Source organism: Gadus chalcogrammus, chromosome 16 (genome assembly GCF_026213295.1).
Source record: "Gadus chalcogrammus isolate NIFS_2021 chromosome 16, NIFS_Gcha_1.0, whole genome shotgun sequence".
NCBI classification, from domain to species: Eukaryota; Metazoa; Chordata; class Actinopteri; order Gadiformes; family Gadidae; genus Gadus; species Gadus chalcogrammus.
The window spans coordinates 18,761,366-18,788,554 of record NC_079427.1 but is presented as its reverse complement, the minus strand read 5'-3'; the positions used below and the strand labels follow the sequence as shown (position 1 = coordinate 18,788,554).

The 27,189-nt window shown below is 44.1% G+C and overlaps 2 protein-coding genes across 31 annotated transcripts; both read left to right on the top strand.

Annotated features, from left to right (window-relative positions):
* The first annotated feature begins 1,221 nt into the window (after positions 1 to 1,221).
* sh3bgr (SH3 domain binding glutamate-rich protein) lies at positions 1,222 to 12,685 on the top strand. 29 transcript variants are annotated; one of them, XM_056610987.1, is made up of 14 exons: positions 1,225 to 1,380; positions 1,978 to 2,163; positions 2,501 to 2,581; positions 3,009 to 3,098; positions 3,674 to 3,844; positions 4,578 to 4,607; positions 4,694 to 4,714; positions 5,471 to 5,497; positions 6,327 to 6,350; positions 6,859 to 6,885; positions 8,022 to 8,048; positions 9,152 to 9,184; positions 9,623 to 9,678; positions 11,853 to 12,685. In XM_056610987.1, the coding sequence occupies exons 1-13, from the start codon at positions 1,336 to 1,338 to the stop codon at positions 9,632 to 9,634; spliced, it is 774 nt and encodes a 257-aa protein (XP_056466962.1). In that variant the 5' UTR covers positions 1,225 to 1,335; the 3' UTR covers positions 9,635 to 9,678; positions 11,853 to 12,685. The 29 variants fall into 29 exon arrangements, with proteins under 29 accessions (XP_056466959.1, XP_056466960.1, XP_056466962.1 ...); XM_056610988.1 differs by lacking the exon at positions 6,327 to 6,350 and having other exon boundaries at positions 1,226 to 1,380; XM_056610989.1 differs by lacking the exon at positions 9,152 to 9,184 and having other exon boundaries at positions 1,226 to 1,380.
* Positions 12,686 to 13,350: 665 nt separating this feature from the next.
* igsf5b (immunoglobulin superfamily, member 5b) lies at positions 13,351 to 26,360 on the top strand. 2 transcript variants are annotated; one of them, XM_056611800.1, is made up of 10 exons: positions 13,351 to 13,444; positions 13,997 to 14,110; positions 15,465 to 15,779; positions 20,777 to 20,904; positions 21,179 to 21,344; positions 21,780 to 21,920; positions 23,692 to 23,716; positions 24,306 to 24,391; positions 24,717 to 24,769; positions 25,829 to 26,355. In XM_056611800.1, the coding sequence occupies exons 2-10, from the start codon at positions 14,056 to 14,058 to the stop codon at positions 25,937 to 25,939; spliced, it is 1,080 nt and encodes a 359-aa protein (XP_056467775.1). In that variant the 5' UTR covers positions 13,351 to 13,444; positions 13,997 to 14,055; the 3' UTR covers positions 25,940 to 26,355. The 2 variants fall into 2 exon arrangements, with proteins under 2 accessions (XP_056467775.1, XP_056467774.1); XM_056611799.1 differs by having other exon boundaries at positions 13,357 to 13,444; positions 25,822 to 26,360.
* Positions 26,361 to 27,189: the final 829 nt, after the last annotated feature.

Here is a 27,189-nt window from a genome sequence, read left to right as displayed (position 1 = left end):
TTGGTTGTAGGTACATATCTAACGTAGACCTTATGTGGTCTGTTTCTGAACCTTGAATCCCCATTTGGAATATTCAGTGTGATTATAAAACAGACAGATATTTTTACCTCTCCTTTCTTTGTATGTGCTCGGTCCCAGTCTGGTAATCACTAAATACAAGGATTGTTTGGGTTTTCTTTTGAATTCAAGGTCTTCAAAGTCTTGGGAGGCTATTTGAACAGTCCAAATCCTCCGCTCCCATGAAGTCCTCCTACTCTGAGTAACTAGCAGGCGTGGGATGGCTTGAGAAAGAGCTATCATGGTCGTCAATCACACGGCCAACAGCATCACCAACAGCCTCTGCACCATGCTATCTAGACATGGTGCCGAGGCTGGAGGTGATAATGCTCCAGCATCACCTCCAGCCTCTGCAGCATGTCTAGATAGCATGTCTATAGGGCATGGGTTTCTCTGTTACAGGATCAAATCCTACACAAGTTACAATGAATGTTGTACTTGTACGAAGGGAATACTTTAGACAACAATGGTAACACAAATCGCTAGTGACAAGCAGGCCTATTAAATCCGTAAAAAAATAAAACTGTCACATTTGTGTGAAACACGCTAAAACATGAAAAAACACGTTCGAATTTTTAAAGTGAGTTACATTGTCCAAGGTTGCCGTAGTCTACAGGTGAACAGAGCAGGGACTTTAGATGAACAGTTTTATAATTTACTCTCTTTTTTTAAATTAATAAGCGAGGTGTGCACAAGTTGAACGCACTCTCAGTCGGTTCTAGGATGCTTCAAGGAATTTTGTGAATGATCTTGTTACAATGGTGACTACTGGGGCGCTGCCCGAAGGATGACGGGAAAAGTAGTGCGAAGGGGTTGTTTAGGAAGTTTGGAAATGAACAAAGCCTTCCAAATGTGCATATAAGCGATGGAAGGCGGTCATTCCAGCCTAATGGCAATTCAACACACTCCGCGTGTACCCTTTCAATGAGATCAGTGCTCTCAGCCTTCATTGGCAGGTACACGTCAGGTCTTTGGGTTAACGTTAGTCAGCCACCAGTACTTGTCAGGGTCTATTTCTGTCCATATATGCACTTTGCACGTCACTGCAAACTAACTTAACGGCCTCCGTGCCGACGGACAGCTGAAGTTGCCAATCACTCGGTCGGTGCTGCTGCCTGGAAGCCAGCCCACCAATCCCGCAGTGATGGAGTCCGAGGACAAAAATAGCCTCCGCGGTGCGGCGGATCAGTCCTTCACCCTGGGAACTAATATTAGAGGGGGACGCCTGCTCCTTTAAGAACCTACTTGTTGCATTCTACATCTTATATTGTGACAAAAATGGTGATCAAAGTATTTCTTGCCTCTTCGTCCGGGTCGACTGCGGTAAGCATGTGTCTGTGCGATTGAATTGTGTTACGAAATAAACTTTACGCATTATTTGCACTGGGGAATTGGTTCTGAAGCAGATCGCTTTCAAAAAAGAGCCACAGATTTTAGGAGTCCCATTCGTCGTGCGTTAACTTCATTGGCCTATGCACTTTACTGGGTGGCTGTATGTGAGCTACAATTGTTTGTGTTAGAGTTACTTTGTGCGCTGGTGTTTTGTTATTTCGCTGTGATCACATACCATACCGATAAGGGCAACCTCTTAAAAAAGACCCCACCATTGACCAGCAGTCTTTGGAACATATTTGTGTAGTCTGCAAACTTGCTTGAACAGGTTTAAGTTACACGGCTCCTCACTTGTCGCTCAGCAAAGGTATCATGTCATGTCCCTGAGCGTAAACACAAGGTTTGCTATTTTTCTTCAAACACAAATGGGTCTACATATATTTACAACAGTGTGTTCATTTATTTATTTATTTTTACCTTGGCCTACCCTAAATACAATTGTAAACTTATTCCAGGGACCAGCTATATTATTGTTTTGGGCGTTTCCCCTGTTTGGAAGACACCACAACTTGTGTTGTGTCCCCCCAGATCAAGAAGAAGCAGCAGGATGTGGTCGGGTTCCTCGAGGCTCTGAAGGTGGAGTACACTCCACTAGACATCGCCTGCAATGAGGACAACCGAATGTGGATGAGGGAGAACGTCCCTTCAGAAAAAAAGCCCTCCAATGGCATCCCTCTGCCCCCTCAGATTTTTAACGAAGAGGGCTACTGTGGGGTGAGATATTCCTAAATAGATGGCACATCATATATTGCGTTGCAAATCAATTCAAACCCATGCTTTTAAAAACCAATGGTCTAAAATTAATGGTCTAAAAACCCTTCAGAGTGAGCAAGCTAACCAACTTGATAAATGTTTGAACATTTAACTTGATAAATTCCCTCTGCTCTGACCGACAGTCTAACCGGACACATGAGCTTCATAGATGCAAAATGATGTTGCTAAAACACACACTTTCAATTACTGGCCATCTAGTGATTAGCTATATTATTTATATGTATCGCAAGATGTTCCAGATACAGAAGGTTAAAGGATGTCCTCTCCTTCCACACAGGACTATGAAACCTTTTTCAATGCCAAGGAGGACAACCTGGTCTATTCCTTCCTAGGGCTGGATCCACCCCCAGGATCCAAGGTGGGAACTCCTATTACACCCATGCACCTATCTATTGAGTCGATTTTAATATTGGAAAATAACATGGCCTAACCGTGAATAAGTGGGATTGCATAACTTAAATACGTTTTTGTGTGTTCTTGGTTACCTACTTAGGGAATTAGTGTAAATGCTTGTGTAACGGAATAGCTCAGCCAAATGTCCTTAAGGTCATTCATGAGTCATGACAGTGTTTAACTTGAAGATAAACACTAGTTAAATACAACCTCTGCCGACTTGGATTAAGTCTAGATAAATACCAAATTTTGCACTTCATGGGTGATGGATGAACTGTGTAAGGTCATATTTGTAAAGCTGAAGGATCTCACAACCGCTCCGCTTGTATATTGGGACTCGCCTACGTCAGGGTGATGGTGCGTAGATATAACCCTGCATTTCCCTGATGCAGGAAGCGCTACAGGCAGAAAAAAGCGCTGTAAAGGAGAATGGCACACACGTCGAAGAAACCAGTACAGAGGAGAACCTTGATAAATCAATAGTAATGCCTTCCTTGCTTCTAATCATCCTTCCTTTTTGATGTCCGTTCTCCATTCCTCCTTTTTCTCTTTACCCCCCCCCCCCCCATCTCTTCACTTTTCCTCTGGTTGTCTTGTAATCCATCCTTTAATTCCCATAGGCTAATCTGCTCACAGTGATTGGAATGCAGCTAATCTCTGCGTTGCATGCATGTGTGACATTAGTTTCATTTAGAATAATGTATCCCTTTTTAAATATATAGTTTTTGATAATCCATGATTGCATTTGAATTTACTTGACCTATGTAAAACCTAGCAGTTCATAATATAATGTCTTAACAATATATAGCTTGTTGTTTTTCCAAATGTTTTCCCTCTTCCATTTTTTTGAATCGTTTTATTTTAGATTGTTTATACATTTGAATGGCACCATATGCTTCCATGCAAGAAACTTTCCTGAAAACATTCCAAACTAAAGTATTCCCTTACAGCCTTTAATCTTGTTTCATCCCTCCCACAAATCCCCTCCTCCCAACATCCATTTACTTTACCCCCGCGTCCTCCTTGATGGCAAGTTGTGATGTTATTTTCAACCCAGAGTGAGGAGGTTCCTGTGGAGGAACGTAACGGGAAAGCACACAGGGAGGGAGAGGAGCAAGACACAATAGAAGAAGTGGAAGGGGAGGCGACGGAGGATCGGGCCGTGGGGTTGGAGGAGGCCCTTGCAGAGGGGGAGGAAGAGGAGGCGGTGGAAGAAACGGAGGACGCTGTAAATGCCCCCTACCTTCAATCCTGTGCTGTGGTCCCCCACCTCCTACCTCCTCCGTCCTTCCGTATAGCATGACCCTATCCGCCTCCCTCTTAATATTTGGATTGCTCTCCTACTCCCTCAGTACCACCATATTCATCATCCTCTGTGTTCTCCTTTGCTCCCTTCCATGCCTGTGCTCTCTCCTTGTCAATGCCGCCCATTTTCCTTTCATTCCAAGAGTTTGTCTCCTTTACCAGTTCCTGTTGTCGTCCCCCTCACACCTATACAAGTTTGTACCTGGACACACGCACACACACGCGCGCACATACACACACACACACACACACACCTGTTTTTCCCTTCTGTAGCATGGGACGTTTACCCACATTCCTTGTGACTGTTCCTTTCTTCTTTGGGTTGATCTGTTTGTCGTCCATCTTTTCCCTCTCTCTCTCTTTGTTTACATTCTGTTCTCCATGGCAGTGACTACCATTGTACTTCTTGTCCCCTTCACCATAGGTTGTGTACTTGTGTCATGGTGTGTATGTAAACATATGCATACTGTGCACTTCCATGTACCTGACTTTGTGTTCACCGAGGCCTTCCTGTGTGTGTGGGTCAAATCTGTGTGGTCATGCATCGTAGGATTAGAGGGAAGGTTTCTGTTGAAATCGGAATTTGTATAAAATGTATTAGATAATGTCTTATTCTCAAAGTATACGTTATGAACATACATTTGTTCTTTCTCCAGGAGGCTCGTGCAGGGGAGTATGAAGAGGAGGTGAGTTTCACATAATTTTGTATACTTCAATAAAATGTATATTAAACTATATTTTAATAATTTCCTCCCCCCCTTGTCTTCTGCAGGAAGAAGCTGACGAAGATAAGGTAAACATAAATTTTTCAGTGATTGACCAAAACTGGCAGAAATGCACTGTAACTTTAAAGGACATTCTTACGGCCTATTTAGGACCTTAAATAGGTTTCATTGTAGTAAACTTGGTCGCCGCATCATTAAATGCATGTTTTGTATAAACTATTCATGTTGTCTTAAAAAAATTCAATAGCAATCTACTTGCTATGTTGCTTTTTGGGTCATAGTCAGTGAATTTTGATGAAACGCCTCTCTTTTCTGGCTTGTGAGTAAAGGAAACAAGGCGTGACTAAAGTGACTCACTTTATTAAACAAACAATGAATTAATTTTATTCTTACTGCTTGTTACTGCTAAATGCCAAAATGTTTACTGACAGTGGATGATATACAACAGCAGTTTCAAGTGGTAGATATTTTCAAAGTAAATGTTTAGCCTTTATAATGTCACGTATTGGTCTATGAGGGACCAATCTGTTCTATTTCATCAGGCTCCTTGAATCTTATCTGATGCAGCAAATTGTCTATATGGATTTTGTTGAGCTATGGGCTTTATTGCAATCAAATACTGTGTGCCTTGCAGTTTACTTTTTAATTAGTTTGACCCTATCTCATCTTTTAGAAAATGGTTTTGTATTTAACATTGACGAAACGCTATATTATGATTTATCTTGACCTACATCCTATTTTAAACATGTTCAAGTAAACAAACCCCCGCCCCTCCCAAGCAAATGGGAGTCAATTAACAAGGTAATTCCGTTAACAATTTGTAGGAAGAAGATGACCAGCCAGTGTCTGAGGTATACACTCTTCTCTGAGCATGGGTTGTTAAACACTGTAGTAGTTGTAGCTTTTCTTTAGTCTCTTATTATTCTGGGCCCATAGGGGGCTCCCTTGTGTGTGGTTATTTTCTGCATCTTTTAACTCTTCTTTGTTTAACTGTAACGATTAACCTTCATTCCTCTCCGTTGTAGCTGCTTGTAAACATTGTGTGATTTCAGTGCCTGGAAAACCATCTCTCTTCCTCTTTCTCTTTATGACCACTTAAAACCTAGCCCTTTTAGTTCTACCTCGTCTTTCCTTTTTCTCCCCTCCTGCAGGTCTCCTGTGGAGTGGGTGAATTTTGTGCCAAACAAACCACATTCCTTTTCCTCTTGCATGTGTGTCACACCTCAAAAAAATTAGAGCAATTATGCATGATTTTAGATGACAGTAGAACATACTTCACATTATACTTGTGTGTGTGTGTGTGTGTGTGTGTGTGTGTGTGTGTGTGTGTGTGTGTGTGTGTGTGTGTGTGTGTGTGTGTGTGTGTGTGTGTGTGTGTGTGTGTGTGTGTGTGTGTGTGCCTCACAATGTACAACTTCATGTCATAAATTGACATTATATCACTTAGTTGGTTTTAAACTAATTCAATCAACAACTACAAACGCACCGATCACCCACAAGCCCATTTCTTAATTGTGAATTTATATATATTTATTACCTCCACGGTTAATATTGCATTAGTTTAAATATAACCACCGCCTCACACCTTTTTTTTAAGTTGCATGCTGTTTTAACAGATATACACCACAGCTTTGAATAACTTCTGGCCGTTTTGTCCACCTCTCGGTTTGCTTCCCACAGGAGGAACAGGATTTGCATTCAGAGGTAACTTTGTCGGCGGCCATCTCTCCCTATAGTCACCAGTCTTGTGGGTTTGTTGTGGCCAAGAGCAGGATTCTTTTCTACTCATTCTTTGCGCAATAATTTCATGTCTTTATTAGTTTGGGAGGTTGGGACGTCGTAGTTTTAGTGCCCTTGCTGTCCACCATCATCATTATATCCTTAAGATTGTGTCATTGTCTCTTCCACCGTTCCTTCTATCATTTATTGTTTCCCTTCTTTCTCTCTCCTTCCTATTTAACTTTTCTTTGTGTTCACCTTTTTACCGGATGGTTTCTGTAATCCATCTCCCTCTCTGTTGCTCTCTCTCATGTGCTTAACGTCCTGTTTCTCATTTATTCCCCAGTCTCGTTGCTGTGTCCTGACAGCCTGAAATCGTCCCTGTTGTTACCATTCTCACCCTCCCTGTCCCCCTCCATAGCATGTTTTGTCTAAAGTTCCCTCCCCACCACACTCTCTCTCCTTCTAACCCGCTCTCTGTTACCCCCTCTAGGAAGAAGAAGAGCTGCGACAGCTTGAGGTAGATTGATGTGACATTTCTTCCTATAACCGCTTTTCCTTGTGTCTTTTTTTTTTTTCTCTCCTTGTCTTGTCATCCGATTACTCCTCAATTTCACCACTGATTTCCTGTCTCCTCTTTCTCCCTGTTGATCTTTTAGATTTGACAGGCCTCCTCACACCATGGTATCTTATAGCATTACAGACTGATCCTGGTGAAAACAGACTTATTTAGTCGAGTGATGGTGCAATTGAATACATCTGTATTACATTTATTTGTTATAAAGATATATCCATAACTTTCCTCACCTTCGCTCTGTAAAACACACAACAAGCACGCACACACAAAGCGGCCTGTATGCAAACACGGGTATACACACTTGTTTTATTTCACACTGGTCATTGACTCACTTGAAATGAACATCAATACGGGGGTAGACTGTGTAGGGAGACTGAAGGTAATTCAGTATCCTCCCTATTCACAGGATGCCATCTCCTGAAACCCTACCTGAGTGAAATACAAACACACACGGGAGGAGAAAGGCCACTTTTGTGCTGCTGTACTGCAGAGTGAAAAGATTACAAAATAACCCCCTTTCCTCCAAACAATCACTGTCTTCACCTCTTCCATCCCACGTCCTCCTCCTATATTGCCTTCAATCCTCTCGTCCTCTCCCTCCCTTTTTCAATTTCCTTTGCTGTCTTCACCTTTCATTGCAGGAGCACGATGAGGCAGTCACATCGCAGTGGTTTTCATTGTTATTTTGGCATCGTGTTTCTTTTCTTCTTCTTCTTCCAAGAAGGCAGTAGATGTTTAAGTTTGCATATTTCTCCCTCGCCCTCTGCCCAGTATGCCCACCACCTGCCCTTACCCCAGCCGTCTATAATTGTGCTGCATGGACTGCATTCATATTACTTTTCCATCTGGAGCTCTCCGTGTGGTGCATGGGAGATTGAACTGAAGCCTCAGGTTCACTCTGTGTGATTACAGTGAACAACATTCCAACATTCAGCACTTGCCAATTCTCCCCTTTTGTGGTTCAATGGACCAACACATTTGATAGATTTCTTTATATATATATATATATATATATATATATATATATACTTTTTTTTAAATGCTTAATCCCTGCTTCCCTTAATATCCATTTCCAATAGGAAGAAGATGAGGCGGAAGCCGTAGAGGTACTTTTCAGATGTTCGATTCCCTGTTTCCACTTGGCATGGTGTGGATGTTCTGACAGTGAAATAAATGGGCATCTACCTGCATGTGTCTGCACATAATGGACGAAATGGGTTCATGTGAACATTCACTTTCTTTCTTCTCTTGTAAAGGAAGCCGTCAGTCATGGTTTCTAATCCTCCATTTGGGTCTTTAACCAGTTTGTTTTTGAGGTTGTCATTGAACATAACACTGCATTGTACCCATGTAGTGTTGTCTCTGTGTAGTGCCTTCGCTCAGTGTCCTCATAGTGCATCCAGAGACTGTTTCTCTGCGCCTGCAGGATGTTTTATTTTGTAGCTTTTATCTTGTGACTGCATTCAAAAGGCATTTCATATGATAAGATTTTTATGGTTTCCCAAAGTTGAGCCACAGGGAATAAGTAGGGCCTGTTTTTGAATGGGCTGATGGACCTGAGAAACGCTGAACAAATGGGTTATGGGGAAGTTTACTTTCCGCTCCCAGTACTGAGGATATGCCTCCCGTCTACATCTTAGATTGGGATTATCCTTATTCTAGCTAAATCTATTGGAATTATGATATTATGGCAAACTGAGTGTAAAGGAAGGAGCTACCACTGGCAAAGCAGTATAATGAAAAACGTATTAATGTGTTTATTTTATCCTCATGTTGGAGCCCAGGGGAAATGTGTGATCCAATCTTTTCACAAGCGATGATGCGTGGCAGCTTCAGTGGTCCTGTTGAGCAAGTTTGCTTTGCACCTTCACTTTATGGAAAGACCGTCGGGACCCCTGTTCTTGTAGACCTCTCTTATTTCACACCAGACCTGACCTTTAAAAGTGTGTTGGACCTTAACACCATTTCATCTATTTATTTAATCAATTTTTGAACAGCTTTAGTGTGAGCTGGATTTGGAATTTCCCTACTTCTACTAACTTTTAACAAGAATTTGTTCTTGTGATGCTATTGGGTTCCATTTTGTCGCCTCCATCCCTAAGCCTTCTTAACTTCATCCATTAAATTAATATCCTCCAATCCATTGGCTCTGGCTTCATGGAAACCTTCCCGTCCTTCTTTCTCTTTCTTTGCTATGAATTTACCTTAGGAGGAGGAGGAGGACGATGTGGATGAAACAAAGGTAGTAATACAACAATCCAAACAAACATTTGATTGTCGTTCTCCCAAAAGCCCCTGCACAAGCCAACAACCAACCTCCCACTCACGAGTTTAGTTCAAAGATACATAGTCTGGTCATACAGGATTTCTTCAATCTGTAAGCAATACCCTTCTCCAACCGGACCTAACTCTTGCTGAAGAGCATCAGGCCCCCTAGCCCAGTACTATGTGTGGGTTGATTTTTGTGTCTTGATCTTGTCAACGTTCTCCTCTGCGGATGTTTGGTTGAACAATATCCTAGTGAATGGGACCACAATTTCCCTTGTGTTTCTAGTCCAATACTAATAAGAGGTCGTAAATGACTGATTGTATAAACGATTTTTCAGACTAATGTTTCAACCATGGCGCAGTGTTCTAACAGGACCTATAGTTCACTTACAGGTGTGTCTCTTTCCAACAGGAGGATGAGTAGTCGGAGCTGGTGAGCGTCGGATGATGAGACCCAAGCTTACACAGGTAAACTACACTTATCGTCTACTTACAGCCTCTTCCGCAGTACCCCACTCCACCACTCGGTGGCGGTAGAACATTATGTGAATCAGTAGATAGTTAACCCTTTTAATGTTTGGCAGTAACCTAATCAGATTAATTGGAAAGATAAGCCGGCATCCAAGCAAGGAATTGCTATTATGTGCCTCATTGACCCCAATGTCAAATTAAAGGCCACCTAATTACAACATTATTAAACAACCTTTGCATTATTTATAAAGCGGGAGCAATAACATCCAGAAAAGTATTGTGTATGTGTGTATATGTATATATCTGTGTGTTGTTCATTTCCCAGTAAAATCATGCTAATATTAATTATTAGTGCTCAGTCCGAATAATTGGATATGCATCCTTCAGATAGGTATTTGAATCTCAATTCAGTAAACCATTGGTTCTGAATTTGCATAGCCATTCAAAAAATAAATACATGAAGCCTTCAAATAGTGATGGGTAAGGGATAAAATATCCATAGATAATATTAATATAATATAAATCGATGGATGGATGAATGGATGGCTAGGATCGTGGAACATAAGGCATAGAAATAAGAGGTTGTGGCGAGCAGGGGGTAATGTTTTTTGAAGGGGTTTTAATAAAAATCTAATTAAGCAGCTATTTTGAACTTTTTCCAAAATATACCAAAATACACTACCAACTAATAATAACGGGTTGGTTATTTAATAATCCTGAATAGAAACGGTAACGGTTTTCCTTTTTATGACGACCTGTGCGATTCGCTCTAGGTCAGGGATGGGCAACTTTTATGATAAAGAGGGCCCTTCATTGGGTGCAACAACTCAATGAACTCAAACCCAACAAGCATGATATTCATTGCAGTTGTAGTAGTTGTAGTGGCGACTTAAGTGGATATCTTTAATGACTGATATAGTTTCTAAGCAAACTAGACACATGGGTTTGCCTTTGGATTCTATGAATTCTTCTCATCATTCTTGACCGAGTTTTCTGTAACTGGATCAATTATTATTATTTGCTTTTAGGGCGCCAGTTGCCCATCCCTGCTCTAGGTAAATAGCGCTAGACCTGCCGTATCAATGAATCTAAACTTCGCCCCATGTTCAAACCATCAAATTGTTATATGAAGTAGACCTACTCTCACATTACGGAAGCAGTGTGTCTTCAGAACACGGAAGCTCTGATGCTACAGAGTCGCACTCTGACCGATGAGTTCATCCGAAAGCCACCGACGTCCAGGTGGCTTTAAGTGATATGTAGTTTAGCTTTTTTTCTACAACTTTGTAGAAATGTGAAGGAACACGTTCTCAGTTGATACAAACGCGATTCAACAGCTATGGTCTCCGCCGTCTCCGAATCAGGCATGGAAAGATCTGTGTTGTTAATTTTTTAGGTTCTCTCTCCAAATATTCAAATATTTGTTTGTAAAACCTGAAGAATATTCAAAGTTTTAAATGATGTATTCAGGTAAGCCCTAGTAATTATATTACCTTTCACCTTGGGACGCACACATGTCCCCCTCCGTTAACATTTTAAGAAAAGTCAGTATAAGGATAAACAAAACGTTATGTTTGTGGTGGATACCAGATTCTCCCTAGTCAAAAGGCTTAAACTAACACACTCGCACGCACGCACATGCTGACAGGTCCTGCAGGGTGAGGCTGAGCCACAGAACAACCCAGAACATCTCTTATCTCATCCATTTTGGATGCTCTTTTTAGGCTCTTGAGGCAGGGAGCAAACACCACCACCATGATTATGATAATAATAATCATAATCATAATCTTCAAAGCCTGACTCTGTTGATCTCTTCTGTCAGTCACGTGTGAGCGTCTCTCTCTGCAGCAGTCCTCCCGGATTCGGGGGGGATAGAGCCGCTTGGTAGAAGGCTTTTTCTGCCATGGCCATTTTTTGGGCTGTTTCCCCTGTAGCATCCACCCCCCATAAGCCCTTGTCATGCCTCGTTACAGCAAAGCCTTAACAACACCCAGTGGTGGCTCATGGTGGATGAAGATGATGTTGACGACGATGATGATGATGATGATGACGAGGGGCAGTGTTGGTGGTGGTTGCCTAACACTTGGTTTGGGGCGGGGTTTTGTCAGTTTGTGCCCCGACTGAGTTGGATGACCTCATTAATTTTTCATTTGTTTCTTCTTTTGTTCCAGCCCATTTTGAAAGCCCTCTCAGAATCCCCCCCCCCCCCGCGCCCCCCGGCCCCACCCTACACCACCGCCCACCAGGACCCTCCTCGGAGGGGCTGTCTCTGTTTCCCAACCACTGGACCCTTACTGGAAACGTCTTGTTCCACAGGGGCCCAAGAAAAGTCCTCCAAGCCCACCGTCATATTTACCCATTTTTGGCGATTGACGGCAACGTTGACCTAATTTTTATATTTCATTTGTAGGTTGAACAATGTCGTCTAGTGGAGTCGTGTTTTGTACAGTCAATGTGAAAAGGCAGTCTGTGCGTGTGTGTGTGTAAACACTTCTGGTCCATTTTTGAACTTACTGTTTCAAATTGGTAATTTTATACCACAAATAGTAAATGATAGTTGTTACTATACACACCATTGATTGCAAGCAATTTCTGAACCAAAAATAACAGATTTGAGAAATATCACACTTTCCACCATTTTCAATACACTATTATGACGTACTGATGTCTTAGAATTTCATGCAGCGATAGCTGTTTAAATGATGTGCCTCGATGACTGCGAACGGAAATTATTTGTACCAGATGTATGAATGTAACCCAAGAAGCCCTTACACCCACATGAGTGCGAGACACACACATACACTGTATGACTGTGTGTATTATCTCCTGTGCCAGAGGTTCTGTGCTTCTTCCACTGAATGAATATTGCTGTTTTTAAGACTTGCACTTTGTGGACATGCAGTTTAAAGCACATGTCGGTGACTAAGCCATAGACACAAACAAGAATGACATCAATAAAATAGTGGTACAAAAACAACGACGTGACCGAATTGTGTTTTCATTTTGAAATGGTTCGCTGTTGATGGATATTTATAGACGCACAATCGTCATGTTTGTACAGTGCCGGCAGGAGTCGAGGGGAATGTGGACAAAGGTTTTGTCCTTGGGGCTAGTCGAAGTAAAGAGGCTGCATCATCTGGGTTTAATGGACTTCCAGAGGGTAAACGTCCATTCCTAAATGCTCTCATTCAAAGTGCCCCCTATAGCCTTATTGCTGGGAATGTGGAGAGGTGGTGGTTCCACAACACAGGGCCACAAACGGGAACAGCTATCAATATTGTTGGCTTGATTTTCTATACAAATTTCTCTAGAATTGGACTACAATCTACAACTTGACTTTACTCCCTGTTTAATCAGAGCAAGTTGTTGAATTCCCTCTGGAGTCGAAAAAATTATTTGTGAAGGCGGGTCTCAACACCTTACAGGTGTTTCTCAAGGGTTGGTCACATGAACATATCAGCCCTCATCCATTTATCTGGGGGGGGGGGGGGGGCACAGGGAAGTCAGGGGAACTAAAAAGCACATTATTCCCCACTATGAGTCACGGTGTGTTTACTCATGCTCTGCACGGGCTGCAGGGCAAAAGTTCCCATCACCTGCTTGTTTTTTGGTAATATTTAACAGCCATGGTATTTGGGAAGGGGGGAGCGGGGGTCAGCTTATGGCAGAGTCCCAGTGACTGGGAGATCAGTCAACACGCAGCTTTATTTTCACCACAAACCTTGAACACCTGCTATTGTAGCCACACAGAAGCTACGCCAAGGTGAGTACTACATACGACAAATACTATCTATGTTTTGTGATGTTAACTGTCGGAATTGTAAATATCTGCTATGAGAGTGCTGTACACAATTCGTAAACAATGCAAAAACCTGCAGTTGTACTTTTACCACATACCTTGGAGATGTGCCGATGGTGACAAATCACTAATTGTATTTTACTAGTGAAGTTATGATATAGGTCCATACTATAGTGTATGATATTGATGTGATTGTCCAAGTGATGTGTTGCTGCCGAGGAATTTGTAAGGGCCAACCCATGATCATAAGTCTATTACATATTCTTCAATACAAAACCCTAGTTTGAAAAATCCAACTACAAATTACTGATGGTTACTAATGGTTGTTTAATCATTAAACATTATTTTCCAGTATATAAACCGGCAGGCCTATTTAAAAAGCATCTAGAAAGTAGGCCCTGGCAGATAATTGATACGCATATGGTTGATTGCTTTTTCTCTTTTGGGATCAATAGATTTGCCATCAAGCACTCAAGACGGCTTGCCTAATTTAGCCTTGTTTCCTACTTTCTTAAGGTCACCTTCTCTTTGAACAATGGCGTGAGAGAGTGTGTGTGTGTGTGTGTGGACTGAACATGGTCAACATTGTCTTCCTGGCTGCGCTGGTGGTCCTGTCCTTCCTGACCGACGGTAAGCTAACAGCCGTGCAAACACAGAGAGAAGGCTCCGTGTGACGATGGGAGCCGTGTTCAGACAGGAGCCTAATGTGCCTGTTTCGACCGCCATTTCCTGCGTCGTGATGTGCTTAATCGCAGCACCCTTGATACTAAACCCACAGACCTGTCTAATTAGACGGCCTAATGATCTATCTGCACGGTATAATTAATTTTCGTCAAAATGGCTGTCTTTCTAGCGCAGTAAGATATAGCCGGCGGCCGGGGGACTTCGGAGTCACCGGTTCACGTTCCCAATAGGAGTGGGAGCAAATTATTTCCATTACTCTGCTATTCTCCGAATGCAAACTGGAAGGACTGAGCTGGCCTAGATCATTCTCAGACCTAATTTCCTAACCGGATACATAATTTATGCAGCAGCCACACACATTTTGGCTAACCATAAACAAGTAGTGCATCATTCTTGAGCCTGTGTGTTGTAAAGCTATTATTTCATGTTCCGAAAGTTTCCCGTCATAGTTTTTTAATATTCAGTCTTGTTATGCGCCATTTGTCTGCGGTGCTTAGGAAGGGGGCAAGCCATAGAACCCACTGAAATCTGGAGCGTGCGTGTTTGTGTATGTGTGTGTGTCTGGGTGAGGGACAGAGTGAGCGGGTGAGTTGTGGTCTTCTTGCACGTATACCTTCATGTCGATGTTTCTCAGCTAATATTTATAGAGCGTGGGAGAAGTGATAGACGTAGCAGTAGCAGGAAACGTACAACAGTCCAGACGTCTCCTCGGGTCAAAAGACTTAATCAATTACCCCAACCTGCGAGTTAAACATAAAAGCAGACACATTAAGCATCTATAAATGTTTATCCTGGCAGGTTGCTACTGTGACCTGCTGTTGCCGGCTAGACGCTCATTTTGAATGGTTTGCTATGCAACATGGATCTATTTAGGCTCCATCCGAACATCGGAGCAGGAAGGTGTCCATTTATGTAAAGGCAGCGTCCACAAGTACACTAGCTGACGATCAAAGAAAGCACAGTTCTTTCTTCAATAATCTCTTCAGTGTGATAGACAGCCCTCTTGCGTATTTAAAGGTGGCCATCTTTTTTTTCCTCAATAGTATCTTGTTGATCACTATTGACCTTCAAGATACTATTCAGACATTGATACTACTGAACTCACCAGTGCAACCTCAAATAATCAATTGAATGGGTCACTGTGTCAAAGATAACCTATTGGCTTTTTCCATTTTGTTAATAGTATACATATGTATATATAGATAGATAGATTATTAAATGAACTAAAGTGAACCCTACCTAAAACAATCCACCATAAAGCAGACAAAGCGGGCCTCAACCCCCCCTCCTCTGGGTGCAGGCGGCTGCCAGATGCAGTTGGAGCCGCAGAGCCTGACGGTGCTGCGGGGCTCGGAGGCGCGGCTGACCTGCTCCACCAGCGAGCCGTGGTCGGTGATGGTGTGGCTGCTGAACGGCGCCTCCCTGCTCACCATCTCCTCGGAGCATGGCGTGCTGCCCTCCGGGGACCCTAACGTGACGGCGGTGAAGGGCCGCGGCGCCGCGGGGAGGTCCAGCTGGGTGCTGGTGCTGCAGGCCGCCGCGAGACGCCACCGTGGGCAGGTGACATGCGACATCCAGGGAGAGGACCAGAAGACGGCCAGCCTGTTTGTGCAAGGTGCGGTGTGGTTATAGGATCGTTCACGTGTGTGTTTGACTGTTTGAAGGAGGGAAGGAATCTTAGACTGGAGGAACATCACTGCCATCGTGTTTTGAATCTTGAAAGAGTTAGAATTTTGGATGTGGAAATGCAAAACGCTTTAAATTCACAGCATTCAAATATTATTTTCATTACAAGGTAATCTGAACGTATACCTTATTAATTCAGTTCTTTGTTCATTCAAATTTGGTATTTCAAGGTATGCCACTTCATAAACAACGTGTCAAATATATTTTTTTGTTCATTAATACAGATACAAAAAATACTCATATTGAAGATGTCAAAATACGGATCAGAAAATTGAAGTGATAGAAATTCAAACTGAAGTAGCAGATTATTCCAAGATCAGGCCAAAGCAATCAAGACTAAATGGAATGAAACTGACTGCTGGCCTATCAGAGGGCTGTCTGCCCGTCGTGAAATAATAAAAAAAGGTCCAGAATTAAACCCAGCAATGGCAAACAGGGAGAACTACTGGGCTCTGGTAAGTTGTCTGTTTTGTTTAGTTTAGGACGATTCAAACTCAGAGCTTAATAAGCACAGGGGTTCAAACCATCTTAACACAAAATAACAGCTGTGATAAATGCTCTTCCCAGCGGGGGTAATAACTAGTCTAAATATTATTCAATCTACCAGGTCCAGTGTCAGGTCCCATTGATGTAAATGAATTAGCTGTTTTTGCAAAATTCTAAATTTTATGGGTGTGATTTGCTTCCATAAGAGACAGCAGTACAGAGGTAATGTTTGTGCTCTATCTGGGAAAGCATCAGAGACTATGCAGAAGTAGGTTGTACATTGCGTGTTGTTTCTGTGCATGCATGTGTTTAAAGCCCTTTTATGGATTTGGCATTTCCAATATCTCTTTCCTCCGTTTTCTCTCCGTCTCATGGCTGATTCATACTGGCAGGCTAATGGAGAGGAACTGTTTATATTGTAGAGGATTTCAGAGGCTGTTTGTGAAAGAACTACTTTTCTTCATGGTAACTCATTTTGGCAAGAGCATGCAAAGAAATTCACGACCACACAGGCACAGAAAACACTTTCTCTGAGAGAGAAAATATCAAGTCAAATATGTGATGAACGGAGAAAAAGGAAAAATAAGTGTTTCTACTCCCACACATCACGGCCAAACATCACGAGTACCCCATCTCACACAAACACATACACACACAGACACAGACACACACACACACACACACACACACACACACACACACACACACACACACACACACACACACACACACACACACACACACACACACACACACACACACACACACACAGACACACACACACACACACACACACACACACAAACAAACACATACACATACACACACACACACAAAAGATGAAGAGGTGTCATCTTTTGCTCTACCCTCTGACATTTAACTCCTAATTGGCTGTCTCTTTGTTGGCACTTTGCTACAAGGTTGTGTTTGGGCGTTCTGTGTCAGTGTTTATTTAATTATTTTTTTCCATTTCAAAGGGGTTGACAGATCAGGTGCACATCAGATCGATCCGGGTTTTTTGTCAAGTGTGTGTGGAGCTCATTTGGGCCTGTCTGCCTCGTCCCACTGGTCTGGGTATGTTTGATGGCCGTCATGATATTCTGAATGCCTGTGTGTGTGTGTGTGTGTGTGTGTGTGTGTGTGTGTGTGTGTGTGTGTGTGTGTGTGTGTGTGTGTGTGTGTGTGTGTGTGTGGTTGTGTGTGGTTGTGTGTTGGGCAGACTTAATACCAGTCAGCACAACAGGCGGGGCAGGATTTACGGGCGTCTGGCATGCCTGCTGCTCCCTCCCTGAGCATCTGAATGGAAGAGAGTGCGTTGCCTCTTCACTGAACTTTTAGTGTGTTGACGCTATTGATGGATTTTTATGCAGATGTTGCGCATAGAGGGAGGGGGAGACGCAGAGAGGAGATGAACTGTTCTGCCGGAGAGTTTAAAAGTCAGGCCATGACAAACACGTGGTCGGGTCCATTGCAGCACTGGCAGAGTTACGGCCCATCTCCACCGCCTGCCTGTAGCACTGCAGTGTCGAAGCACCGCCCTTAATGTGGCGTGACTGGAAGTGTCCTCCAAGTGATTCTGAAGAGAGGATAAAAAAACAACAACTGAATTAGCAAACTGAAAAAGAGCTCATCAGTGTTCACTGGAAAGTCACTTGACAAGTCCTCGATCAGGGAAGATTACAAAGAAGAACCGGTGTTAACCAGTTCAATGAAACTGAAAGTAGGACTTAATATGAATACATAGGCCTTCTGAATCAAACCAGGACTCCATCACTTTAAAAGTTGATGAGAAACAAATGACACATTTGTTAGCATGGCCGGGGGAACCATGAAACTATCTACACTTTGAGAAAGTCCCGGCGGTGTTGGGCCATCATATCGGCAGGCCGGTCAGACCCCATTGACATATGAATGGATGCCTAATGGTTTGTGTTTCAGCTCGAGATCCCTGGACCTGGAGCCTATTCTGACCTTATTATTCAGCCAATTTCCCTCTCTGCACGCCCTCAAACTGAGAGCTCAGCTAAAAATCTGAATGAAAAAACAGTCTTCACTGCAGAATAATAATACAAAAAAAAGGAACCAACAGGAAACAAAAGGCAATGACCCAGTCCCTCCAATAAAATAAAGAGCAGGGCTCCTATAGCTGCCAGAGCCACAAATCTGCATTGACGTATGCAGCCATTAACAGAAGTGTAGGGTTAGCCCCGCACACACAAACACACACACACACACACACACACACACACACACACACACACACACACACACACACACACACACACACACACACACACACACACACACACACACACACACACACACACACACACACACACACACGCACACACACCTCAGGTCTGGATGCAGAGGATCGCTATGACCTGACACAGGCCCTTGAATGAATCCTGTGTCTTGGCATGTCCAGTCAACAGTCAGCAACTCTGCCTGTGATTTGTGCACTGCAGCCCCAAATATACTGTTGGAGGGGAGCCGCAAATCTGTTGGACACGCTGTCCGAATAACGCCCACCACCTCTTTCACACCCCACCTTCCGCCCCGCACCCTGACATGTTTATTGTGCAGCCGCATAAATATGAGGCGAGAATGCTCATTCTTTTTTTCTTTTTTTCTTTTGCTCATTTAGGTCTCCCTCTCTCTTTCTCTCTCTCTCTCGCTCTCTCTCACTCTTTCTCTCTCTCTCTCTCTCTCTCTCTCTCTCTCTCTCTCTCTCTCTCTCTCTCTCTCTCTCTCCCTCTCCCTCTCTCTCGCTCTCTCTCTCTCTCTCTCTCTCTCTCTCTCTCTCTCTCTCTAACTCTCTCTTGCTCTCTTTTCCTCAGTCTCTCTCTCTCTCTTGCTCTCTTTTTCTCCTTATCTCTTCCTGTCCCTAACTCTCTCTTGCATGGACGGTTGAGTATGTAAAGGTTCTGGGATGGGGGTAGAGTGGGAGGGAAATGGGCCACTTTTATATAAATCAGAGAGGAGGGAACATGCCTTTGGTGACTGGGCTGAGAAGAGAAACTGCCTGGCTGAACACACACATGCACACACATGTGCACACACACACACACGCACACACACAAACATGCACACACGCACACACAAACATGTACACGCACTCACCCACAAACATGCACACACGCACACATGCCTACACAACCACATGCCCCCCTACACACACACACACACACACACACACACACACACACACACACACACACACACACACACACATATGCCCACACATATGCCTACACCCACACACACATATTCCATACACATGCACAGACACACAAGCAATAGGAAAATACACCCACGCTTGCTCAGACCAGGCTGCACGCAGTACAAGACATGACACAAACACACACACACACGCACACACACACGCACACAGGCACGCCCTCACACAGGCCCGCGCCCACACATGCCGGCTCATCCTAGCAGAGAACTGCCATACTTCTTCAAGATTAAGCGCTGGCCTCAAAGCGACCACTGTGTCCCCTGCCAGGGCCCCTGCTCAGAAAGATCAGGATTAGAGCAGCTAGTGCGGGCACTTAGCCCCAGCACCAGCCGTCCCCCCACCCTCAGGCCCACCCGCCACCCACCAACCAGCCATCACGGCTTCTTCTTTTCTACTGCATCTGACCTGTGTTGAACAATCCTTTACTTTCCCAGGATGGTTCGACGGGATCTTACCCCCCCCCCCCCCCCCCCCCCCCCCCGACTCAAATCGTTAATAGCATTCATCTTTCTGGTGTCCAGGAGAGCGCTGGTTCAGGTTCAATCCTTTGTCCCGCAGCCATTCCCCCCCTGCCCAACCCACCCCACTGTATACGACACCTCCTTGGCCAATCAGCCCGTCTGATGAAATCACCGCGGGGGGATGGCGACAGCCCATGATGCACGCACAGTCGCGCAAACCTCCGCGGCTTCGGATCGAAATCAACACAGACACGTCGTTTGCTCAAACAAACGGGGCCCGCCGCCCCTGTAATCATCTCTCTGTCTATAGTGATTGTCTGCAGCGCGTCAAGAGATTTTTTCTCTTCTGCCTGACAAAGAGACTTCTTAGGCCCGGTACGAGCCATGGCTGCCGAGTCTCCCTGAGTGGCGGATTTGGCTGGCAGGTAAGGGGAGATGAAGGGGTGTGAAAGAGAAGCATCTCCCCACCATCCCCCAGGAGACCAGTCAGACACACCATCAATCAGTCAGGGGGAATGAAGTCTGTCTTCTGCGAGGGGGGAAGAGGACTCCGAAGGGAAGATTGGGGCCCTTTCTTTTTTACACCTCGCCGCGGGGAAATACATTGCATTTCAAAGAAGGGTAATGTTGTCTGATGACGGCGCACTTCAGCGCTCGGAGCGGGTATCAAGTCGAAAAGAAAGAGAGGGAGGGGGGCGGGGGTTTCAATCCGTGACACGGCTTTCCTTTTTATTTCAGAAAAAGGTAGCGTTGGCATCTCCGGGGGCAACAGGACCGTTCTGCAGGGTCACAGTGTCAGGTTGGAGTGCGCCGCTGCAAACTGGTTCCCTGAACCCTGGGTTGGATGGCGGGTGAACGGCGTGGAGGTAAGAACGGCAGCCAATACTTTCACTCATCAACAATACACTGCAAATACATGTGATACATGAAAAGAACATTACACATCCAGGCGTGGGATTGCCTCATGGACAATGTTTTCAATGTCGATAGTATATAACTTTGGAGGTTTATGACCTCTAGGGTTTATATTCACTGTGCGCCAGGATCCGTTGAAATTGCAAATGCTGTTATCAACATAAAGTTGCAAACCCAGAATAACAAAATCCTTAACTGCATGGTATCGGGATGGATCCCATGGAGGTGTCCCCGGGCGATTACAACGTCAGCCGCGTGGGGCCCTCTGGGGGCCTCGTCACTATGACAAGCGACCTGGGCCTGAGGGCCACTGAGAGCTCCCTGGTGGAATGCCTGGCCTCCGTGACGGCCCTCGCCCGACCGCTGAGCAGCCACGTCCATATAACCGTGGGTGAGGAGCTGCGCACACACACACGCACACACACAGCAATCACAGAAATAACTAAATGGTCACAGTCTAGTCTGAGTGTGGGCAAGCAATGCAGGACATGTGCAAATCCAGCAAGCAAAACGCTGCACTCTTGCTCCAAGTATGGATGGGTATCTAATGCATACAGGTTTTCCCCTCTTTTGGTTGATCCAAGTTTCTACAGTAATTTGCCAGCCATTCTTCAGCCGTTGGATCCTGAAAATAACCCAAATCTATTTTCTATATCATATTACATTCCTATTCGGACGTAAATCAACTTAACAGCAAGACGTGTGTAAGGGATCTAGCTGAATGCACGATTCAAATCGATAGACGATTCAAACCTGTGAATAAAGTTGCAGTGACTTCATCCGCGACAGCGAGTGACCCGTTGTGTGGTGTGTGGTGTGTGCTCAGTGGCCGAGGTGCTTCAGGGGCAGGACGACTGCACAGTCCTGCTGACGGCCACGGCTGTGCTCTCCTCGCTTCTCCTGTTCCTGCTGCTCTCAGTCTGCATCGTCTGCATTGTCCTCTGCTGCCGGCGAAGGAGACGCACAAGTAGGCACCTTTTCTTTCCTCTGGCTCTCTCTCTGGTTTTTATGACAAAGTGACAAAATATTACACCCCCTACCTCCCAACTCCCCAACCCCCCGTGCCTCATATACCCCCGCCCCCTCTGACGGCAGGCCCGCACGGGAACAATGATTAAAGTATAATGAAGGAGCTCATCGATGGGTGCACACTGACTCGGCACTGCTCCGCCACTGTCCTTGAGCAAGGGCACGCGGGGGGGGGGGGGGGGTCGTTGGTTTTGCTTTATTTTTTACGTCTGCGTAAGACAGAACATTGGCTGTCAGCAGAAAAGGGTTTGAGTTTTGAGCGGCTTATTTGGAGTGGCTCAGTGGAGACTGCTAGTAGAGAGTGCGCTAGAGGGTTTGGTGGCTGCAAGGCTGACAGTTTGAGTCCTGTGTCCTAAAAAGTCTGAACATGAGAGGTTAAGAGGGGGCTCCTGGGGTCAGTGGGTCCTTTTGGGTAGGTGCAGTGGTATTGCATGTTGCTCAGATACTTTTACCCTCTGCCTGTCTTTAAAAAAGGTAGCTCGACCAATCCCCCCTTTCTCTTTCCCTCCCATGGCACAACAACACCGCAAATAATTAGCATTTTTTTTCACACATGGACCTGGACCAGTACTCAAAAAACACTGTCACTAAAACTGTAAACATGAATAAATCAGTGCCAACACCAAATATCATCCTACTTGGACCAGACTGAACTCTGGCAACTCGCTAAATCATGAATAGATTTAGCAAAGCCCTTAAAAGGGCTAAGCTTAATTGGAATCCGTTCAGAGTTAGCAACCATTACCAAGGTTTTTCACCAAGGTATGAGCAGTAACGCTCCTTAGACCCTCGGGATTGTAGGCTGTGCTGTGTGTACGCATCGTGTTCCAGTGATTGTCGTGTAAGACGGTGCTGCGTTTTAAAGTTTTTTTACTGTTTTCTATTTTATTATTTTTCGAGCAGTCTATGGAGCAGCATCTCCAAGGAGATCCTTCCGGGCCAACATTGAAAAAACCGCAGAGGCCTGTGTGCGAGTGATAACACAAAACGGCCCCCGAGTCACTCCATTAACAATTTCCCTGTAATCCCTGTAACTGATTCCGGACCCGTAGCAAATCGTGGTGGTGGTTTGAAGATGAGGGATTATGCCGAGATTCCCTACCTGTAACAGAGTGTGATATACATCCCCTAGCAGTGCCCTTGACTACATTGTGAGTCAGTCACAGGGCCATACTGTAACGTCTGGGAAGAAAGTTAAATCAATATCTTCTCAGCGGGTTCCACGTTTTAGAGAAAGAGGCTTACTTTCAAATCTCTGCAGCTCTTCTACGGATTATCAAACTTCACAAGGGGCATGCCTGCATGCTTTGCAATTATTGGTGACATAATGGGGGATTTAATGTTAGTCACCTAAATGACTTTGGACAGTAGTTGGTGGGGGTTAAAGGATGGGAAGGCAGAGACTATTCCCTGTGAGATAGATATGGTTTGTACCCTACCGAGGGCAAATGTAGTCTGCATTTTGGTGGAAGGCTTTGGGCCTCAGCAGCCATTACACAAAAATGTTGAAAGTCCTTAAATCTGTATCTTTCTATTATAAGAAAAGGCTCAAGGCTGTGTTATTAATGCAGAACCAAAATGTTTACAGTTTCTATAGATGCAGTGAAAAAGCATTGAGGCGTAGCTTAAGTAAGAGTGAATGTATTTACAGGCTACAGCTCTCTTTAGTTTTGGACTGTGAGTGATTTATGCCAATGCTAATCTTTCAGAGTCAAACACGAAGGGGACCATAAGGTAAACTATTTTCACTTTTGTAATTAGAACTGCGGACAGTGCAGAATGATGAATGCTTGATACTTATTTTGCTGGTGTAGCATAGCATTAATTAGTACTTCCTAAAAGTATCAGGCAATATTCCATTCCTAATGTGTGAATGTCAATTAATACATATGATGTATTTATGAGAAGGACTAGGCTTTGCCGTATCCCGTTATAAAATTTGATTTAGTGCAGGCTTTCAGAATAACTGACATTTTAGTATTTGAATTGAACTTTATTAAGATTTTAATTGTGGCTGCTGAGACTAGGGAGTGGATGCAAGCTACATCGTATTTGCCAGCTTTTTAATTTAAATGATTCCAAATTAGAAGCGCTAAATTATATTGGTTTGTTGGGTCTAATGAAATGCTATGAATAATGATGTTGTTTTAGTTGCTAGCAATAGTGATAAAAATAGCTTAAGTGTGAAAGCATATACCAAACAATATCATGTAGGTGGGGCGGAAAAAATGATCTATTCGCAGCTGCATATCCACTGAAGATGTCCCTGTGCAATATCAGAGATTCATGCTTTCCATTGGTCTATTGCCAATGGGTTCCACAGGTTTAACCAATCAGGGAGCGGCCTGAGCTCGGTTGCTGAGGCAGCAGGGAAGGTCAACCCGGGATATGCTGCCGAGGGCCTCCCAGGTGAGATGAACACACTAACTCCCTAATCAAGACAAAGCACTGGCTTCAGCTGTCACGGTGAACAATGTACATATAATGTGACATCATGCGCTCGCACCCGAGGGGACGTTAAGTAGCAGTCGGCGTGTGTTGAGCTAAAGCTTTGCTTTAACGCTTTGAAATGGGGGTAGATATATTTGATAAAAACTTTTAAAAGAACATCTATTTATTGTGGTATTCGCCAATGTATATCAAACATGTTCCTGTTGGCCCTCATAGAGGGAGGAACTGGGGGCCCTTCGAGGTCAGTTAGGGTCAGGCTCAACTGTTTTTTCTCACTTTGCAGATGACCCTACAAAGGGAATCCACGGTCAGACAGACTCTGTCACCATCGGCATGGTAAGAAAGACCAAAAGAAGGAAAGAAGAGAAGTGAAAGCGAGGGGGGGGGGGGAGGCGGAGCTGTAACTAAATTATGCAGTCCGTCTGTCAGGCAGTCTCTCTCTGTGAGGCTTGAGTTCCTGAAACCCTCTTCCCTTTTGCTGCCCGTACTTTGACAAATCCCCCCAGTGTTATCATTGACGGATTGTTCTGAGCGAAGGCTACAAAGATTATGTTGTTTTGTGATGTTTCGGAATAATATTTAAGATTTAGTTCTGAATAAATGTGACTAGAAGGGACCCACGTTTTTTTAATTGATGAATAGATTGGTTTGATTGATTGGTTGTAATGAATCTATCATTAATAATAATGTTGGGACATACAGTAGGTCAGACTAGGTCCGATTCTCGACAGGACCTTCCTCCATTGTGTTCCATTTATTTTAACGACTAAAGCACCAGGGATTCAGTGAAATGTGTCCATCTATCAATTCTAGCCCACATTTGATCACATGATTGCCGTATAGACCAGTGCAATCATGTCAATACCGCCGGCTGTGTCCTTGTGACAAACATCAAATGGGAGGGAGGTTGGACAGCTACAGTGTCCTGAATTAGGTTATGCTTTTTCCAATGACCTTGTGAATGGCTTTCTGTTAAGGTCAAGAGTTCAGCTATTGAGCAAGCCATAAAGTAGAAAATAAACAAGAACGTGGCTTCTTCTTTAGAGTTCAGCTCAGGAGAGGCTTCAAGACAAACCCAAAGGCAACAACAATACAATACCTTGTTTTGTTTTTAATGTTGCTATTTAGAGCAGCTGCACCTCCCTCCTGCGGCAGCCTTTTTATTGACAGTCTAGCAGACAGAATGTTCCAGAATGTTCTTCAAGCTCCACACTTGAGGCCTTTTGTTAGCAAATACTAGAGGATATTAAAACAAGTGGGCCTAGGACAAAGGAAGCTAAATTTATCCACCATAGTATTTTGGCATGTGTGTAGATTACAGATCTATCTATGGATTCTGTGTTATAAGAACAGTTGGACAATAGGAATGAATGTGAACTATGTGTGAGGCTCCAGGTCCCGGATGTGGTGTCCTCCAGAGGCCGGTCTCTGCCCCAGGAAGGTGGAGCCCAGGTGGACCTGAGCGAGGTGGGCCCCAAGAACGTCCGCGTGGCGACCACAGTATAGTCTCTCTGGAAGAGGTTTCTGACTCCTGTGCTCCATGTCGGGGTTATATCACTATATATTCTATTCCGCCATTTTTTATCGCTCGCTTGAGGGATCGTCTCAGAGCTGGGCTGCACTTATCTTTTTTTTTATGTTAGTGTTTGTGTAACGTTAGGGCACAATCAAGTTCTGAATCACATTCGATATCTGTATATGTTTGGAATGTTGGTCCAGATGATACAAAGGTATTTGCTTCATTTCATTTGTGATTCTGTACCTTTACAGTCAACTATATCAATGCCCATCAATAAACGTACTTAAAAGTGTTTTTCTAATATGTAACAATATTGATTCATATGAATATTATACTGTGTGTGTACCCTCATGTTACGTGTGTGTGTGCTCTTCCTGGAGGCACACACACACACATCCACACACACACAAACAAACAAACAAACACACACACACACACACACACACACACAAATGCATGCATTTACCTCCCGTGACATTGGCGTTGTACATGTCGAACTGTGTCACCAGGTGAAGGACATGCAAGCGCAACACATAACATAATCGACTGGAAGATAGAATCCACTTTCCTTTGTGTAAGAAGGGGGCATTACCATGACACATAGAGCTTCTCTGACCGTCAGCGTTAGAGGAGCTCCCACCAGAACCCAGTTATCAGCGAGCCCCACGGTCACAGTGGAAATACTGAATGTATCAGAGGGGTGACACCCCCAGGCCTCATTTTTCTGATCTAAATGTGTTACATCATGGAGAAAATGTGCCTCATGACTCGTGGAAACCGTGCCATTTCTTTCAGAGTCTGCCTCACAGATTAAATAAGGAGCGAATGGGGTCATGATGACTTAATCCAAGGGGGACAGTTTATTCTGTAAAGACAAAATCAGACCAAAGATTACTGTCGCCAGCTCATCAACCCAAAGTACCGAATTCCATCATTCAGACCTAATCTTCTAGCAGGTACGCCCTAATCCAATCAGCTGGGCCACTGTCTCTCTCGCCTAGGATTGCTGTGAAGCAGCGATTCAAACTCCGTGAACTCCCCGATAATAAAAGAGGAAATTAACAAGGTTCTGTGGCTTCGCAGTAAAGGCCACAATGTCAATCTTGTAAATCTAAGACTTTACATTGCAGTGGAAATGAGACGTGGCTAGGCTCACAGTGAGCGACTTAATGGATTTGTAACTCAGCACCATTTGCATCTTATTGCCGTAAATAGCAAGAGGGTTTAGGTGTGTGTG